The 14,724-nt window shown below is 42.0% G+C and overlaps 1 protein-coding gene across 1 annotated transcript in view; it reads left to right on the top strand.

Moving 5' to 3' along the window:
- The window catches only part of PIP5K1B (phosphatidylinositol-4-phosphate 5-kinase type 1 beta), a 127,787-nt gene that overhangs the window by 45,028 nt on the left and 68,035 nt on the right, over positions 1–14,724 (top strand). Inside the window, exon 4 of the mRNA XM_075279042.1 lies at positions 7,120–7,250. Coding sequence (XP_075135143.1) covers positions 7,120–7,250 — 131 coding nt within the window. The remainder of the gene's footprint in view (positions 1–7,119; positions 7,251–14,724) is intronic.

Here is a 14,724-nt window from a genome sequence, read left to right as displayed (position 1 = left end):
GAGGATTAGATACACAGCTCAACACACACCATCACACATCAGATCTATACTCCAGATTTCCACAACAACCCAGCCATTTTTCTTCACTGCTGTAGGTCAGCTTTAAAGGGGTAGGGCGCTGTTGATGACACACATTCACAGAGCTTTACTCCAGATATTCATAACAACCGATCACAGGTTTTTCTCTGTTATCCAAACTGAGTTACACATGATCACATGACGCTTATGGACACAAACACAAATGACATACAATATACACCAGTGCAAAACTGGGCAATTCTTATGGCGCAACTACACAAACAAAAAATTATATGTATCCGTGCAAAGCCGGGTCCTCCTGTTAGTATATATACTTATTTAAATGGATAACAAAGACATGAATCTGAAGTGTGAAGCTTATAAAAATGCAGTTCATGGAAAGAGCTGTTACCATCTTTTAAGCATATATAAATGATTCTGGATGTTCTCAAAAATGAATATTCATGAGATAAATAAAGGGCATGTGGCAGGGCTTTTACTGGACTTCTTATACATGATCAATAAGAAGAACTTAACTCTACAACCCAATCTCAATTGTAATAACGGCTAAATCAGGAGCGTAAAATGATTCTTCACCTTCTATATAATTTTCCATGTAGGATCTGTTGTATGTACAACACTACAAATAGTTTTTGTCACAAAAATGAGGTACAGTGTTTGAATGATAATTTTTTTTACTGAATGAATAAGTTATCTAACTTTTCTGTCAACCATAGTAAAATAAAAAGTGAAAATATCAGCAACAATCATAACCATAATCTGTGCATTACTGGAGATCAGTCTTTCATGTATCTTAGAGGAAATCCGGCCCACTCTTCATTGCAGTATTGTTCTATTGTAATAATATTGCAAGTCATTTCAGCATGAGCTGTCCATTTAAGGTTCCGCCACAGTGTGTCACTGGGGGTATAAGTCAGAACTTTAGGCCACTCCTACAATACAATTTCAATTCTTTTCAGTCATTCTAAGGCTACATTCACACAACCAAAGTGCCACAAAAAAGCATTTATTTTTCTTTGTTTCGTAGCGGAGGGTCCCCATACATTACAGTATATATAGCACATGACCTACAAACCATCAAAGTAAGAGTCGTGTGAATAGCCCCCATTCTTTTTAATTGAATTCAGTGCTGCCGTGTGAAATTTGTTAAAAAAAATGGACGTCTCACGGCCATTATTCACTGTCATATGACGTCTCACGGCCACACATAGCATAAATGCCGCGATTTTGCCGTGGCGGCAAAAAACACCACATTTTACAGTACTTGCAAAGTGGATGGGATTCTGGTTAATATCATCCACACATTGCAGAAAAATATCTGCAGCAGACATGCTGCAATTTGAAAACCATCACATTTTTGGAAATCACAGAATGTCAGTTATACCTACGAAACACTATCATTTTCCATAAAGGTATAATAGAGGCAGAAAATCAGCAGCGAAAAGCTCTGTGCACTTCTGTGAAGAGTGCTGTGGAAAAACTATAATGCACCGCTTTTTGGCTGCAGCTTGCTATGTGTGACCTTAGCCTAAGTTGGATTTGCCCTTGTACTCCAGGTAACCCATGAACCACAATTACACATAAGTTTCAGGTCACAGAGTCAGGAACAGACAAAAGTGAGCTATTATGTTCCTCTTGGTTAGCAGTGTTTTTCCATCTTGTTTGAATATCTTGTTTTCCTAGTCTTTTTATGAATGCTGAGACTCTGCTCTTCTATTTGAACCCCTTTTCCTACTGAACTTCACATTGCCGGGGTGTGACCTTGAGTGACTTTCAAGGGGCTACTAATACTCCAAGCTGACAGTCTCCATGCTAAATGAACCAATTACCCCTTACCCTTGGTGGAGTCCAGTGTAGCAGCTTCTGCGTGAAATTCAGGTACAGTGCAGCCAAAAGCCTCAAGTCGGTGCAGTTTGCAAATAAACTGAGTCTTGGTAGATTGTTGATTGTTAATGACTATGCGGTTTGCCTCCAGCCACTTTGTCAGACCCTGCATGAAGGGGGTAAAAGCTGTGTATTTCTACCACCGTTTCAACAGAATTTGGAAAACACTTTTCTTTTTGATACATGAAATGATAATTGAAAATTGTAATTCTGGGCATATGCGGCTAGTGATTAAAGAATGATTTGATATGTAACTACACTGAAGAGAAGTACAATGGCCTATGTGACTATATCGTGCAGATCTAGAAGTATTGCGAGTTGTTTATCAAAGAGAAACTAAAGTTACCAAGAGTGTGGGAAAGTCTATATTTGTATATACAAGACATGCTGCTTTTAACCACATACCAAAAGTAACAAGAATTGGTTGAGAAACAGGAAAGTAAATGTAGACCTCTCAATGTTTGTAGGTAAGAATGACTGTCTTCTGGTTTTCTTAGACAAGTATTCTTGTTCTTTTGTAGGTGATTTACTTAGTACTACAGCAATAACCTTGTCTGAAAGGTATATGTACTATATGAAATCTAACAAATCATATTTACACGATATCAATATCATTAACGTTACTGTTTTATATACATTTAAGAGGGTTGTACGCTTTGTACAATACCTTTATAGAAGGGTCCACAAGAGATATGCAGAACACTACCTTGTTCCTTGGACCACAGCAAGCATACATTGTATCCAGAATGAGAGATGCCCTTTAATGGTGCTCGAGCATCCAAAATGAGCTACCCCTATATTTCTATGAAAGCTTAAAAATTACAATTTAGGGGACGTTCACACTATCCTTCTTAGGATGAGAGGATCAGACATTAAGAATAGTAGAGTGACGGATGCAGACGGATCCCCTGCTTCTGTTATTTACATGAGGGTGAATGCCGGTGGACATCTGACAGAGGCAGTTGAATCATCTAATGTCCATTGCTCTAATCCTGTGATGGATGACAGCAACAGAAATGAATAATGGCAGTGTGAACACACCCTTAAGTCTCTACCTTTGGCAGATGACTACTTATTTTTTACTGTGTGCTTCTAGCTCTGTTTTCTTTTGGCATAGTTGGGATCTGCCATTGCAATTCAAAGTGGATGTATCCTCTGCAGATTTAGCCCTATGTAAAGTCCCCTTTACTTTTACTAAAATATTGTGCCATTTGAATGCTTGAAGCAATTGTGCAATACAGCAGACTCATAACTTTCAATCCACTGTATTCATGAGAAGAGCACTTCACTCCTCTCTGATACTTTACATTGATACACATCATAACCTGAGGGGTTGGGGTAATTCTTGAGCACCCATAGCCATTGAGTCATTGATTCATTGAACCATTGAGTGATTGAACCCGCATAGCTATGAGTTTATGAGATTTTTTTGATCACTGAAAGAAGAAGTAAATATCACTAACAGCCCTGTTGGCAAAATTGTTGCACTGTGTTTATCTGGTCTAGGCCTGACAGGGTGGAGCAAGATACAGACTTTTCTTCTTTCATCTTCTTTGAATCCCTGTGTTACGCACTGCCCAGAAACGCCCTGTTTGTTTAGCTAACACTGCGCAACATAAGCCAACTCTAATAGCATGGCTAAGAGGAGTCGTAAAATAGTCCTGATTTATTAAAGAAGTAATTAGGAAGAGAATAGTGTATAGCAGTGATTTGCAATGGGTGCAGCGACACACAGAGGTGCCTTGGAAACCCACCCGGGGGCCGAGACACACTGGTGCTCTGAGTCTGAAATGTTTGGGAAACACTGGTGTATAGTATGCCTAGTAAAAGAGATGCAAACAGAAAACTATGCCTCTAGTGTTACCTATTGGAAGGTATCTCCCTATAGGTCAAGGTCTGAATTTGGGACATAAATCAGAAAGTCTCTTCTAAAAGGAGAATACACGCATGCACACACAATTGTTTTGGTATTCTTGCCCCTCATTATTCCAGAGGTTGACTAGGTAAAAGGCTATAGATTTGACTCTGGAGGGGACTTTTGTCTTATTGAAGAGAGCACCGTAACCCGCATAGATTGACCTATGATCATGCATGCTTCTCTAGTACTGTTTGGCCCATCTGCATTCAGGGAGTCTGCTTGGGGAACCTCCGAATGGAAACCTATATGAATTAAAAAATGGTTAGCTAAGAAACCACACGGACCCCATGTTTTCGGTGTCTGTACGAATATTGCAGAGAGAAAAGTGCTGCTTGCAGCTTCTGTCCGTCTTGCTGTAGGTGAAATTCAGCAGAGATTTGAGAGTTAATTTGCAATTTAGTATGGATAGGAGCAGGAAGAGAGAAATAAGGGGAGAAAGGCGCAGTATTCTCTGGTAAGATATAGTAAAGAAAACTGCTGTTGATTTTTGCTAAGTTTTTTAACAATGATAGTGACCATTTAAGCTTTGAGGCTATTACATTAAAGAGATTCTCTTGTGAATTAAATGGCTTATTCACTCTACACATTTGAGATGGTATCAATGATATGGCAGATTGCAGTATTATGTTATCTGAAAGTCTTAAGATTAGCTTACTCATTTTGTAATGATAACTTTGGTTGTGTATGATTTGTCTTGTTTGTTTTTCATTAGCTTGTTCATTTATTGAAATGACTCTTCCCTAGTAAAGAAGCAATAAATTGGATGTCTTAATTTTAAAATGAGACTTGAAGGATTAGTAGAATAATCCCCTCGTGTTTAATTCACTTTTGCTGGAGTCACAACAGGCTTTACATTAGGCCTTGTCTGCCTACCCTTCCCATCTCCTTCCAGAAAGTTGATTTCAATTTGATGAGAAATAAAACCTATCTCATAGCAATGATATGTCTAAGTAAAGGGTTAAAAGCAACCTGAAATGTGTAAGCAAGTGTTCTATTATCCAGTTTATTAGACCCTTTGCATGAGACCATGGGCTAGGTCAGTATCAGAGTTTTTCCCTGATAGCATGCTGATCCATTCATTTCTGTTGGCCCACGCACTTGACTGATCATTACGCGGATCAGTGTGCGCGCCAACAGTCCGGACTGCAAAACGAAGGACTATTCTGATTCTTGTCCGGCTTTGCGACCGCGTTTCATTTATTGAATTAATGGGGCCACGGAAGCATGGTCATCCATGTGCCACCCATGCATCGGCCGTGCCGTTCAATTGTGAACAGCAGCCCACACATGGTTGTGTGCAACGGGCCGCCTTAGGATGACATATATTAAAGCTTGGAAATTTTTACTGGTGCTGATAGATCCTGTTCAACTATAATGCACTAGTTCAGTGCGTTCCTTGCATTGGGAATAGGTGAGGGTGAGCTGAACTTTATTTTTCACTGCAATGCTGTAAAACAGAGATATTTATGAATAGTGCATATAGGGTTCAGATAATGGGAGTAAATAAAGGGACACTAAACCCTGAAAAACAAAAATAACTATTTTTTTTTTTGTGTTATAACTTTACATATTGGGTAGATTTTAGCAGCAGTCTGTATTGCAGCACTGAAGCTTTCTGGGACCCTGTAAAATACATCTGTCACATTAAGGAACAATTATTGAGCAGGGGGAAGGGTTTAGGTATATTTAGTACTCAGCAGTCCTTAATACAGCATTACCTAGTATGTTACCCAGTTTTACAGGTAAAACAACATCTGAAACGATATAGCATAGTTATGGCAAAGAGTGGGATCTTTAAGATAAATGTAGTATTCAGTATTACCTCCACTTAGCTCCACATGCTATACTACCCAGATTTTCCAGAACCCTGAAATGTAAATCAAGCAAAAAGTGTGCAGCCTAAACCCCGGAAAAGGGAAAAGGGAAAAACATGTCTGCTGCCATAGAGAAGAAATCATTTATGTGTTGTAATTATGATAAATGAGAAAAGATGAGCAAGAAACATCAGGAGATGAGGTAAGATGTCATATAGGGAATTATGTATTCTTTTATTTCTTTGGAGTCTGGGTTTAGTGGTCCTTTAAAGCCTATCGTCATAATTCTTTTAAAGACCAAGACATTTACAAATTATATATCATTTAGAGTATTCATAGCATGCAGTAACTAGGATCTTCCAAAATTAGTCAAACGAAGGACAACCAGCGAACTGCTATAGGATTTGGTGTCAAAGACTTATTGATGTGTATAGGAGTATGGGGGCTGTGTATGAGCGCTGCATAACCAGAGGCCGATAAGAGTGCCCATGCTGACCCATGCCTTTTCTTTGCAATGAGAGACTACAATGGGTACATAGGCATCAAAGCAGTACCATAAAACAATGGAAGAGGGTAACCTACCTAACCTACCAGCCACACAAACTATAAGGGTAAAAGGAATATAGAAAATTCTCTTTGAGTTTGTCCCAGGAGATCAGCCATGTCCTGCTCCTCCTTCTTTCTAACTTGTGTGTAGCTGTAAGACAACTGGCTACAGTAGCTGCCCTGTCTAAGTAGGCTACAAAGATCATTAAACTCTGTGAATCCGAATGGAATTATGTCACTTATTCACCAATCGAATATTCAACTGATCAGCAGGAAATTAACCCTCCGTGTTCTCTTGCAGGATTTCTACAACACAAAACTAACAAACATTGAGAGAAAGGTTATCTTCTATGTGCTTTCTCCATTCACTCTCAGGTTTAGTGAAGTGTCACTAACCTTATAACCTTATAGTACAGCCCTGATATTTTTACACACAAATGCAAATTTAGGTTTTTTTTTATGGATGACAGTATAAAATTCAGGCATCAACATACTGTACATAACATAGAGGCGACTGCAACAAGGCCTTTAATGGAGAGAACCTAGCCTTGGATTGTCCCATTCCCTTTGCAACAAGAGGCTGAGAATCAACCCACGAATTGTGTAAGAGGGTAACAGGCACCACGATCTTTATTACTGGGTACCATAGTGAAGGTCCCCTGTCTTTTATGTGTGTCCCTCAATGCAGGTCATTGAAAAATGGTAAGATACATCACTGAATGCAAAAAAATAAGCACAGGCACTAAAATCCTGATGAGGATTCCATTCCTTATGGTATATTTTTTATTTCTTTGTTTCATTAAAATGGTGGCATCATGCATTTACTGGAAGGCTGTTACAAATCAGGAGACTTAAGTAATGAGATATTGTAGGAGAAAACTCATTGATCATTTCTATATGTGTGTATTCTTTCTACAGACAGCATCATCAGCGATAAAAGGAACTATTCAGCTGGGGATAGGCTACACCGTAGGTAACCTTACATCTAAACCCGACAGAGATGTGCTCATGCAAGACTTCTATGTGGTGGAGAGTGTTTTCTTACCAAGGTAAGAATTAAAAGGAAAAAAAAAACATAGCAGGAGTAACATTTATCATGACTATAAATATCACTGATGTGAGATAATGTAGCGGGTATAACTGCAATTGTTTTCTAGGAATGGTGGGGCCCCGTGGCGAACTTTTGATTATGGGGCATAATCTGAAAAGACCCCCCCCCAGTATAATGATAGTGTTTGTGAGGTTTGCGGGTCCTGCCTGCGGCCTCACTTGCCGATCCCAGCTCCTGCTAGGAGCCAGGATCAGTAAGTAAATAGGGACCATTACCTGCTGGAGTTACTCCATCAGGTAACGGCCTATTAAAAAAAAAAAGATCTGTAGCAGTAGCCCCCTAGTGTCCTGGGCCCTGTGGAATGGCCACTACCATTGCTACCCCTGTAGTTACTCTACTGGCAGGGATCAGATTGAATTAATCAAATATAGCCAATATCTCATATTTTTTCAGCTATCATCTATCTATCTATCTATTTATTTATTTATTTTAAATCTATCTATCTATCTATCTATCTATCTATCTATCTATCTATCTATGGACATAAACCTTAGACTTAGATTAACAGAACATGCCAATTTCAGAGCCAACCACCAACCCCTTAATGTGTAAGAAATGCTCATTGGACAATTGCTCAATGGAACTACACAACTACCAAAGTAGAATTGAACATGCACATGTATGGAGAAAGAGGTGTGGGAAGCTGGAATAGCCAAATGAGCATTTAGTTGCCAGCTATTGAAACTGTATGGCCAACCTGCAAATAATAATGACATTTTCATTTAGGTCAAGTGATTTTCTCATTGAGGTGATTGTTAACCAGTGTAGAGTCTTTGCAGAGAGACAGTGCTATTTTAGCATATTCCACAGCTACAGTAAGTTGTGATAAAAGTGGTACAGACATTGAGTGTAATGGAGCAGTAGAGATAATACTGTCAACGAGACATAAGAAATAAAAGCCAGTTACTGTGAAATGTATCTTACTCACAAAGAGAACAGATCTATATTTAAACATTCTCCAACTGAAGGCGTGCGGATAATACAAGACTAAATACTTAAAGCGTAGTCTAAATATTAATACAGTTTTTACTTACACTATACCAAATAAGATAAGATCTATACATACATAAGAATATGCATAGTTTAATATACTGTGCTGTAGAAGGTGGAGAGAAATCTACAAAGGGTGGATTTTATTGTCTCATAGTATAACACTAACATACTCATTTTATATGGGATGAGTGATTGGATAAACCATAAAAAACTTAATCTTACATTTAAAGACAATATTACAATTAACTCCAGTATTACCTAGGAAGAATATAGGTAGATTTCCCATAACTTAGGTATGGGTCAGAAGGGGGATAGGTTCACACTTGAGCCAAGCTCTCTGTCACTTGGGTCCGTTGGGGGGAACAGTGGTTACTCACAGACCCCATAGACTGGAGTTTTTAATACGGCAAAGAGAAGAATCCTCCTTGCAGGACTTTTATCCCTGTCGATTTCCGGCGGAATCTGTGACGGATAGAGATGAGCGAACACTAAAATGTTCGAGGTTCGAAATTCGATTCGAACAGCCGCTCAATGTTCGAGTGTTCGAATGGGTTTCGAACCCCATTATAGTCTATGGGGAACATATTAAGGGGGAAACCCAAATCCGTGTCTGGAGGGTCACCAAGTCCACTATGACACCCCAGGAAATGATACCAACACCCTGGAATGACACAGGGACAGCAGGGGAAGCATGTCTGGGGGCATAAAAGTCACTTTATTTCATGGAAATCCCTGTCAGTTTGCGATTTTCGCAAGCTAACTTTTCCCCATAGAAATGCATTGGCCAGTGCTGATTGGCCAGAGTACGGAACTCGACCAATCAGCGCTGGCTCTGCTGGAGGAGGCGGAGTCTAAGATCGCTCCACACCAGTCTCCATTCAGGTCCGACCTTAGACTCCGCCTCCTCCGGCAGAGCCAGCGCTGATTGGCCGAAGGCTGGCTAATGCATTCCTATGCGAATGCAGAGACTTAGCAGTGCTGAGCCAGTTCTGCTCAACTACACATCTGATGCACACTCGGCACTGCTACATCAGATGTAGCAATCTGCTGTAGCAGAGCCGAGGGTGCACTAGAACCCCTGTGCAAACTCAGTTCACGCTAATAGAATGCATTGGCCAGCGCTGATTGGCCAATGCATTCTATTAGCCCGATGAAGTAGAGCTGAATGTGTGTGCTAAGCACACACATTCAGCACTGCTTCATCACGCCAATACAATGCATTAGCCAGTGCTGATTGGCCAGAGTACGGAATTCGGCCAATCAGCGCTGGCTCGGCTGGAGGAGGCGGAGTCTAAGGTCGGACCAGAATGGAGACTGGTGTGGAGCAATCTTAGACTCCGCCTCCTCCAGCAGAGCCAGCGCTGATTGGCCGAATTCCATACTCTGGCCAATCAGCGCTGGCCAGTGCATTCTATTGGCGTGATGAAGCAGTGCTGAATGTGTGTGCTTAGCTCAACTACGCCGGTGGAGTAGTTGAGCTAAGCACACAGATTCAGCTCTGCTTCAATCAGCACTGGCCAATGCATTCTATTGGCGTGATGAAGCAGTGCTGAATGTGTGTGTTTAGCTCAACTATGCCGGTGGAGTAGTTGAGCTAAGCACACACATTCAGCTCTGCTTCAATCAGCACTGGCCAATGCATTCTATTGGCGTGATGAAGCAGTGCTGAATGTGTGTGTTTAGCTCAACTACGCCGGTGGAGTAGTTGAGCTAAGCACACACATTCAGCTCTGCTTCAATCAGCACTGGCCAATGCATTCTATTGGCGTGATGAAGCAGTGCTGAATATGTGTGTTTAGCTCAACTACGCCGGTGGAGTAGTTGAGCTAAGCACACACATTCAGCTCTGCTTCAATCAGCACTGGCCAATGCATTCTATTGGCGTGATGAAGCAGTGCTGAATGTGTGTGTTTAGCTCAACTACGCCGGTGGAGTACTTGAGCTAAGCACACAGATTCAGCTCTGCTTCAATCAGCACTGGCCAATGCATTCTATTGGCGTGATGAAGCAGTGCTGAATGTGTGTGTTTAGCTCAACTACGCCGGTGGAGTAGTTGAGCTAAACACACACATTCAGCACTGCTTCATCACGTCAATAGAATGCACTGGCCAGCGCTGATTGGCCAGAGTACGGAATTCGGCCAATCAGCGCTGGCTCTGCTGGAGGAGGCGGAGTCTAAGGTCGGACCAGAATGGAGACTGGAGTGGAGCGATCTTAGACTCCGCCTCCTCCAGCAGAGCCAGCGCTGATTGGCCAAAGTACGGAATTCGGCCAATCAGCGCTGGCCAATGCATCCCTATGGGAAAAAGTTTATCTCACAAAAATCACAATTACACACCCGATAGAGCCCCAAAAAGTTATTTTTAATAACATTCCCCCCTAAATAAAGGTTATCCCTAGCTATCCCTGCCTGTACAGCTATCCCTGTCTCATAGTCACAAAGTTCACATTCTCATATGACCCGGATTTGAAATCCACTATTCGTCTAAAATGGAGGTCACCTGATTTCGGCAGCCAATGACTTTTTCCAATTTTTTTCAATGCCCCCGGTGTCGTAGTTCCTGTCCCACCTCCCCTGCGCTGTTATTGGTGCAAAAAAGGCGCCAGGGAAGGTGGGAGGGGAATCGAATTTTGGCGCACTTTACCACGCGGTGTTCGATTCGATTTGAACATGGCGAACACCCTGATATCCGATCGAACATGTGTTCGATAGAACACTGTTCGCTCATCTCTAGTGACGGAGTCTTATACAGAACCTATACTCCAACAATGCAGGACTTTATCAAGGAATTAGTGAGCATTTTTAACCTCACAGTTGTTTCATAGGTTTTATTAACATTGATTGGGTTATGCAAAATTACTTTTTTTCCCCATTAAAACCTTACTTTAACCACAAATTTTCATTTTCACAAGGGGCTAAAGATGACAAAACACCTAACAGTTAGTTATACAATCCTGAATCATGGCACATTTGCAGAACCTCTGAGGTGCCAGTAAAGTGGAATCCCTTACCAAATGAGCCCATTTTAAAAACTGCACCCCTCAAAGAATTTAGCAGGGGGCATAATGAGCATTAGTTCTCTATATATGAATGCATAGCAAATGGTGAAAAGTGAATATGTAAGCTGTAAAGCGAACATTGGGCACACTGAATGCACCACTATTTTCTTACTTTCTATTTTTGGTGTTCTTTCCCCATAATCTCTAACCCCGGGGTGTACCCTGATGAACGCTTGCATAGTCTATAATGTAATCTATATATTTTTTTATTTTTCTTGTGATGTCGCCATATGAGGGCTTTTTTTGCAGGATAAGATACATTTTGTAATTACACCATTTCGGGGGACCTATTACATGAGTAAATTTTATTATTGTAGTTATGTCTCTACATTCTGATTTATTCCATGTTGACATTGATCCCTTTGATACTGTAGCATAAATACTGGCTGTTTAAACAATACTAGCATTGTGGAATATCATTGGACAGCAAAGGGTAAAGTTTATCTACTCATATCCTTCCACATAAATAATAGTTTTATTGCTTTGCTTTGTGATTACACTAAAGCCTAGCACCCATCTTGTAAAACTAACTTTCAAGGTTCACTGTTCTTTTGGGTCACATACTACTTTATGTTTCCCAAACAAAGATAAATGAACAGGAGCTATCAGCACATAACACTGAGTCATGGCTGACATATTCTAGGACAAACTGCACATGCATTTTATTTGCTTTGTACAATTCCATAAGGTGCTAATGCATACTAGATGAAAGTTGCCCAAACCAGATGGTTTCATTGCGATTTGGTAGCATCAGCATCCGCGCGGAAATAAAGCCTCCCATTGACTTCAATGGGTTTCGTTTTCCGCGAAGAACCCATTGAATCCAATGGGAAAAAGCCTCTGATTCCACCAGAATACTCCGTGTGAATGCCCCCTAAGGTATAATGTGGCTTTCCAAATTTTCCCCATTGACAGATATTGGGGAAAGACTGTTCAGTTATACATTATTTTAACATGACTGTTTCTTTATGCGGAGATAAGTTATTGCCTGAGTAGTATGGCAGCAGTGTATTTGTGTATTCCCCTTCCCTGGATGACACCTGGATATCAAAAACTAATAAAAAAAAATCACAGATCACAAAGGAACAGATGCAAAACGCCCAATAGATCCGTCAAAAAAGTCTCTGTTGTGTGAATAATGCTTTAGGCTGGGGCCCTGTTAGGAAATTGCTTTGATGACAATTCCCCAGTAACTGCTGGAAACCCTGGTGAAAGGGGCACAAGAGACAGTGAGCCCTAAGCTGAAGCCCCCCACTGTCCCTTCCTCTTGCTGGTCCTATCATAGGTAATAGGTGGCAACTTGGAGACGATCCCTTCCTATATACGTGAAACACAAAACGCAGACAAGACAAACAACAACAAAGGGAGGTCCGCTAGCCAGGGTTCGGTAACAGTCGAGCAACGCAGTGTCAAAATCGAAATCCAAAAGAATAGTCAATAGGGACAGCCAGAGGTCAAGAATCAGAATACAAGTAATTATTTTTTTTTTTTATAACTCAAATTTTTATTGAAAATTTTTTTAAACAATAAGAAAAGAAAAAACAATTACAAGTTACAAGGCGAACACCCGCCCTGCGAACAGAAAAAGCACACAGTGCAACACAAAATACAATCAGAAGAATAAAATAAAAAAAAAATAAAAAAAAATAAAAAAAAATTAAAGACAAAGAAAGCAACATAGAAAAAAAAAGGAAAAAAAGGGGGGGGGAGGGAGGGGTTAGTGGGACAGATGAGTGGGGGAGAGGACTAAATGTGGGGGGTGAAAGGGTAGGTAGGGGTGAGTGTGAGCAGTCAGGAAACCAGTGAGAGCGCTCGCCAGGTCATCCATACCACAGCCAGTTGGGAAGGGCTCGGGAGCAACCACTGGTCAAATACCTGAGACGAACAACAAGAGTATCAATCAGAGGAGGGGTCAGAGCCCAGGAGCGTCCGGTACTCTGCAGACTGTTGAAACCTGAACCAGTAGAACCAGGTTTTGATGTACGCCTCAGTCGTGCCATGCAGGAAAGACGTGAGATTTTCCATGCGCATTATCTTGTTGACCTTCGAAATCCAGAGGGAGAGAGGAGGAGGATCCACTCGTTTCCAAAAAAGGGGGATACAAGCCCGGGCAGCGAGGATCAGGAATCTAAGTAGGGAACGCTTAAAGACCTTTACAGAAGACTCACAATGATTAAGGAGGAACAGGGCAGGGCCCAAATGGTGAGAAGTTTCAGTAAGCTGGAGGGTTATCCGCTTGACCCCCTTCCAGAAGGACGAAAGGGCAGGACAGGACCAAAAAATGTGTAGCAGCGTGCCTTCCTCGTCGCCACAGCGCCAACATAATGGGGAGACCTGAGGAAACATAGCATGGAGTCTCGTAGGAACCCTATACCATCGGGACAAGATTTTGTAGCTGGCCTCCTGGTGGCGAGAGCTGATGGAAGCAGTATGAGAAAGGCGAAAAATGCGCCTACGCTGCTCCTGAGAGAGGGAAAGGGATAAGTCAGATTCCCATTTCAACAAGAACGGCGGAACAAAGTCCTCCGGAGGTTCAACCAGGATCCGGTAAGTGAGCGAGAGGGAGTGGCGAAGGGGGCCAGCACCAACAAAAATCTTCTCCAAGGGGGTAGGTTCGACGCGGAACTCTGCAGGAGCAGGGAGAGAATGTAAAAAGTGACGAAGTTGCATCCCCCGCCAAGCATCCAAAGGGGGCAGCTCAGGAGGGGCCTGGGAATTCAGAAGTGTAGTCCATCCCCCAGCGTCCTGGAAGTGACAGGCACGGAAAATCCCATGACGGCGCCAATTACGAAAAACTCGGTCAAACATTCCAGGTGGAAAGGCAGGATTGCCCAGCACTGGGAAAAGAGCGGAATCCTTAGGGAGGAGAGTGGAGCGAACAAGGCCCCTGGAGCAAATCCGAAGCGTGGGACCAAGGGTAGGGTGAGAAAAGAGAGATGACAATGAGGAGGAGTCCAGCCATGGGGCAACCTGCAAAGGGATCGGAGAGAATGCCTGTTCGATGTAGACCCAAGGTTTAGAAACAGCATGCCTACACCAGTCCACGACACGAGTCAGGTGGGTAGCCAAGTAATAGGACTTCAGGTCCGGAAGCGATAAACCACCGCAACTCTTGGGACGAAAGAGAAAAGCCTTGCTCACTCGGGCGGGTCTGCCCGACCAGATGAACTTCAATTGGACGGAAGTGAGGGATCTAAGAAAAGACAGAGGGATGTGAATGGGAAGCGCCTGCATCAAGTAGAGAAGACGAGGGAGAATGTTCATTTTAAAAATCGCGCATCTCCCGAACCAAGTAAAGGCTCCAGTGGACCATCGAGTACAATCAGCCCTGATAGACGCCAGAAGTGGGGGGAAGTTGC

Source organism: Leptodactylus fuscus, chromosome 1, assembly GCF_031893055.1.
Source record: "Leptodactylus fuscus isolate aLepFus1 chromosome 1, aLepFus1.hap2, whole genome shotgun sequence".
Classification (NCBI taxonomy): Eukaryota; Metazoa; Chordata; class Amphibia; order Anura; family Leptodactylidae; genus Leptodactylus; species Leptodactylus fuscus.
The sequence above is the reverse complement of the archived record's forward strand: the minus strand, read 5'-3'. Positions and strand labels throughout refer to the sequence as shown.